Raw genomic sequence first — 3,543 nt, forward strand, 5'->3', positions numbered from 1 at the left:
ATTAGGGACGGCTAGCGCAGATAGGCCTAGTGTAACTTTGCGCGAAATTTAAAAAAAACCGCTCTATAGCGGTGAACTGTACTCCTGACATCACTCATCAAAAATAGCTGTCGGTAGATTTAAAAACAAAGAATATCCAATGAATGAAAGCATATGTCGATGAAAACACAAACACTGCTCCACCAGAAGTCATTCTTGAAGAGCTTACGAAACATTGGAATACAAAGATCAGGAGTACGGTAACGGCGCGAATATAGGAGGACAGCACAAGGGCGTCCAACCTATGTTGTTGCAATTAAACAAAATGACATTTTTCGCCCCATAATAGTTAGATTGATAGGATTATGGATCCGAGGGTTCATGGTTCGCGGCCTATATTTATAGAAATACGCTCTTTCTCCTCACTTTGGAGCCGTCAGTTCGCTGTACAAGTAACGGTTAAATCCGATTATTGGTCCATACAAGAGTATCTCAAGAGTTGGCATGGGTGCTGTTGGCTAGCTATCTCCTCTCTCTCTAGTCTATTAATTCAGATTGGTATGCGCAGATACGTAATCATGTAGCTGAAACAAACAACTGCTCACTATGACTGCCATTCTTAGAATATTGTATTCTGTGAAGTTATAAAATGGCTGTAGCGCCATCCAGTACCAATGGAGCTAAGGTCATCTCTATTGAAGGAATTGATTTAGCGAATGAACTTTAACGTCTAGTTACTATTCTTCTAGTGGTCTCTTGGAACATTACACTGTATTTATAAGAACATACATTATTGTCAGCGTGCAGTTTTACTTACCGAGAGGATCTTTTCAAAGTTGGAATTAATTTGTTGACTAGCAGCGTTATCTCTAGTCTATCACTTAAAAATTACTGGTAGCTAATAGTATTCGACTAACTTTGCGCAAAATTCAAGAAACAAATGAACCGTCAATAAATAGAAACATTGAAATAATTCAAAACTTTCCTAACAATAAGATAAAACACCAAATAATCACATGACATTAGAGGTAAAAAATGTCATGGAATATAATGAATTACAGTTTTGTTTTATTTTACGCTAATTCTATGTTGTTGGAAATTAATCATTTCTACTATATCATTTTCGTGCGTGGCTAACCATATGAGACATTCCTAAGATATGGATGATCTCAGATAGGTTTTTCATCTCCTACCGCTAACTCTTGGGCTACTCTTTAAGAACGAATATTGAGATTGGCAGTCACATTATGAAGACCCCAGAATTTTTTATGCCAAGGTTGGATCCCGCGACCAGCAGGCTGTGAGTAGAGCGCCATAACCACCAGGTCATGCCAAGTCCCATTTACTAACAGTATTTGGTATTTCTCAACTTGAATTATATTTTATGCGACAAATGAGCTAAATGACCAGATTAGATGCTCCTGGAGTTCTGAGTTAGTAGATTCTAATTTGGAATTGTGAACCACAAGACCGATTATTGACGAAAATCTATAGGCCATAAAAGAGTCCAAAATAATTATACGTATTTTTCAATAAAATATCTGTGAATGAATAATTGATGTTATTTCTTATAAGAATAATTAAGAGAGAGTTTTAGGTACCTTAATAATACATGTTATCACGCCTATACAGGGCTCAATATATTTAGGCACCCTATCTTATCGTATTTAAAATATGCCTGAAGCATCGTGTTAAACTGCTCAAAACCTCAAGTTTCCATCAACTACAATACCGTTTATATTTAAATAGTACAAACGATTATTTAGAACACTGTATTCAGTGCTTAACGTGTAGTGGGCGATTAAACTTCCCTTTTATATTAAACTGTTTGTCTTTTCTTTTTCACTACTTCCTTTGTAATGTGTTTAGACTCTGGACATATTGGTGCTCAGTGGAAAATTACGCAGTTGATCAATATTACAGATAGCAGTATTATGTCATCAGGTTTCTTGGAATGTGAAATAAAAATTGTTGTTCGAATACACAAAAGCTGTTCTACCTAAACATTGTAATTTGAATATCTCTTGAAATTTAACATGTGGCTCCATCTGTTAACGCTGATATAAGACCAGAAATTTTAGAACCTTATGTGAACAACGTGTTTTCCGTCAGCCGTTATTCTGTGAGAAATTGGATCTGTACAGTTTTTATTGTGTTGTTCTAGCTACAGAAGGAAAGTTAACGAGTGGATTGATGTACAGACTATATTTCTTATATTAACAACTGAGTGCTCTGAACAGAATTTTGCATTATTTTATATATATTTAGATTTTACCAAACTTATCCTCACTCGGAATTTTCCTCGTAAAAGCAAATTTTCTGTTAACTTGTTATTGGTTTAAAACCTATCTTTCTGAACTTATGAGGTTTCTTTAGCTAGACACTTAAATTCGTTAGTAAATAGTGAACACAATAATTTCAAGACATACCTGGCGTTCGAAAAAGCAAACTAATAAATAGAATAGTGAATACATACTTTAAATGTACTTGCTTTTAAAGCCAATGATTGTTAAATCAAAAAAATGAGATTTTTTTTTCTCATAAATAATTGCATGATAGCGATCATTATGTTTCTACAGTGAGGCTGGTGGCCATCCTCCGCAGAGTGGCGTTTTTGGAATATTTCTGTTTTGTGGATCTTCATTAGGTGAGATATTCAAAAGTGACCATTATTTATTTATTTTTACGTAAACTAGTTCTGTTCCAACAGTTACTTAGTTTTCTGTTTCTGGCAACTTAAATTTTCTCAGACTCGTTTGTTTTTTCTTCAAACGCTAAGCAAGTTCATTTACAAACGTTGGAAGGTTATGCCACGATGATATGACTAGAATTTAATTTTTAAACAACATAGTCTAATAAATAAAATTATCACAAGAGTGAATCTTGAAAGCTATATATATAATTCTTCAGTTGTAACATTAACACGTAGAACCTAAAAATATGTAAGTTTAGTTAGTTTTTTAACGCTTGATATGATAATTTTATTTTCTTTAAATTAATTTCCTATAAAGCGATAGATTCTACCGGTGATCTATAAAGCAATAGTTTTTATCGATGATCTAAAACGCTTTAGTTTCTACAGGTCATCGGTAAAGTTATAGTTTCTTCTTGAGGACCTCTAAAGTGGTAGTTTCTATCTGTGATCTGTAAAGTTATAGTTTCTTCTTGAGGACCTCTAAAGTGGTAGTTTCTATCTGTGATCTGTAAAGTTACAGTTTCTACTTGGTGATCTGTAAAGTGGTAGTTTGTACAGGTTGTCTTTAAAGTTATAGTTTCTACTTGTGATCTGTAAAGTAGTAGTTTCTACAGGTGATCTGTAAAGTAGTAGTTTCTACAGGTGATCTGTAAAGTTATAGTTTGTACTTGGTGATCTGTAAAGTGGTAGTTTCTACAGGTGATATATAAAGTTACAGTTTCTACAGGTGATATGTAAAGTTATAGTTTCTACAGGTGATATATAAAGTCATAGTTTCTACAGGTGATTTATAAAGTGGTAGTTTCTACAAGTGATATGTAAAGTTATAGTTTCTACAGGTGATCTGTAAATTTATAGTTTTACAGGTG

The 3,543-nt window shown here is 33.7% G+C and overlaps 1 protein-coding gene across 1 annotated transcript in view; it reads left to right on the plus strand.

Annotated features, from left to right (window-relative positions):
• The window catches only part of LOC111087102 (DNA damage-regulated autophagy modulator protein 1-like), a 20,750-nt gene that overhangs the window by 5,772 nt on the left and 11,435 nt on the right, over positions 1-3,543 (plus strand). Inside the window, exon 2 of the mRNA XM_022392538.1 lies at positions 2,559-2,626. Coding sequence (XP_022248246.1) covers positions 2,559-2,626 — 68 coding nt within the window. The remainder of the gene's footprint in view (positions 1-2,558; positions 2,627-3,543) is intronic.

This window comes from Limulus polyphemus, unplaced genomic scaffold, assembly GCF_000517525.1.
Source record: "Limulus polyphemus unplaced genomic scaffold, Limulus_polyphemus-2.1.2 Scaffold1733, whole genome shotgun sequence".
Classification (NCBI taxonomy): domain Eukaryota; kingdom Metazoa; phylum Arthropoda; class Merostomata; order Xiphosura; family Limulidae; genus Limulus; species Limulus polyphemus.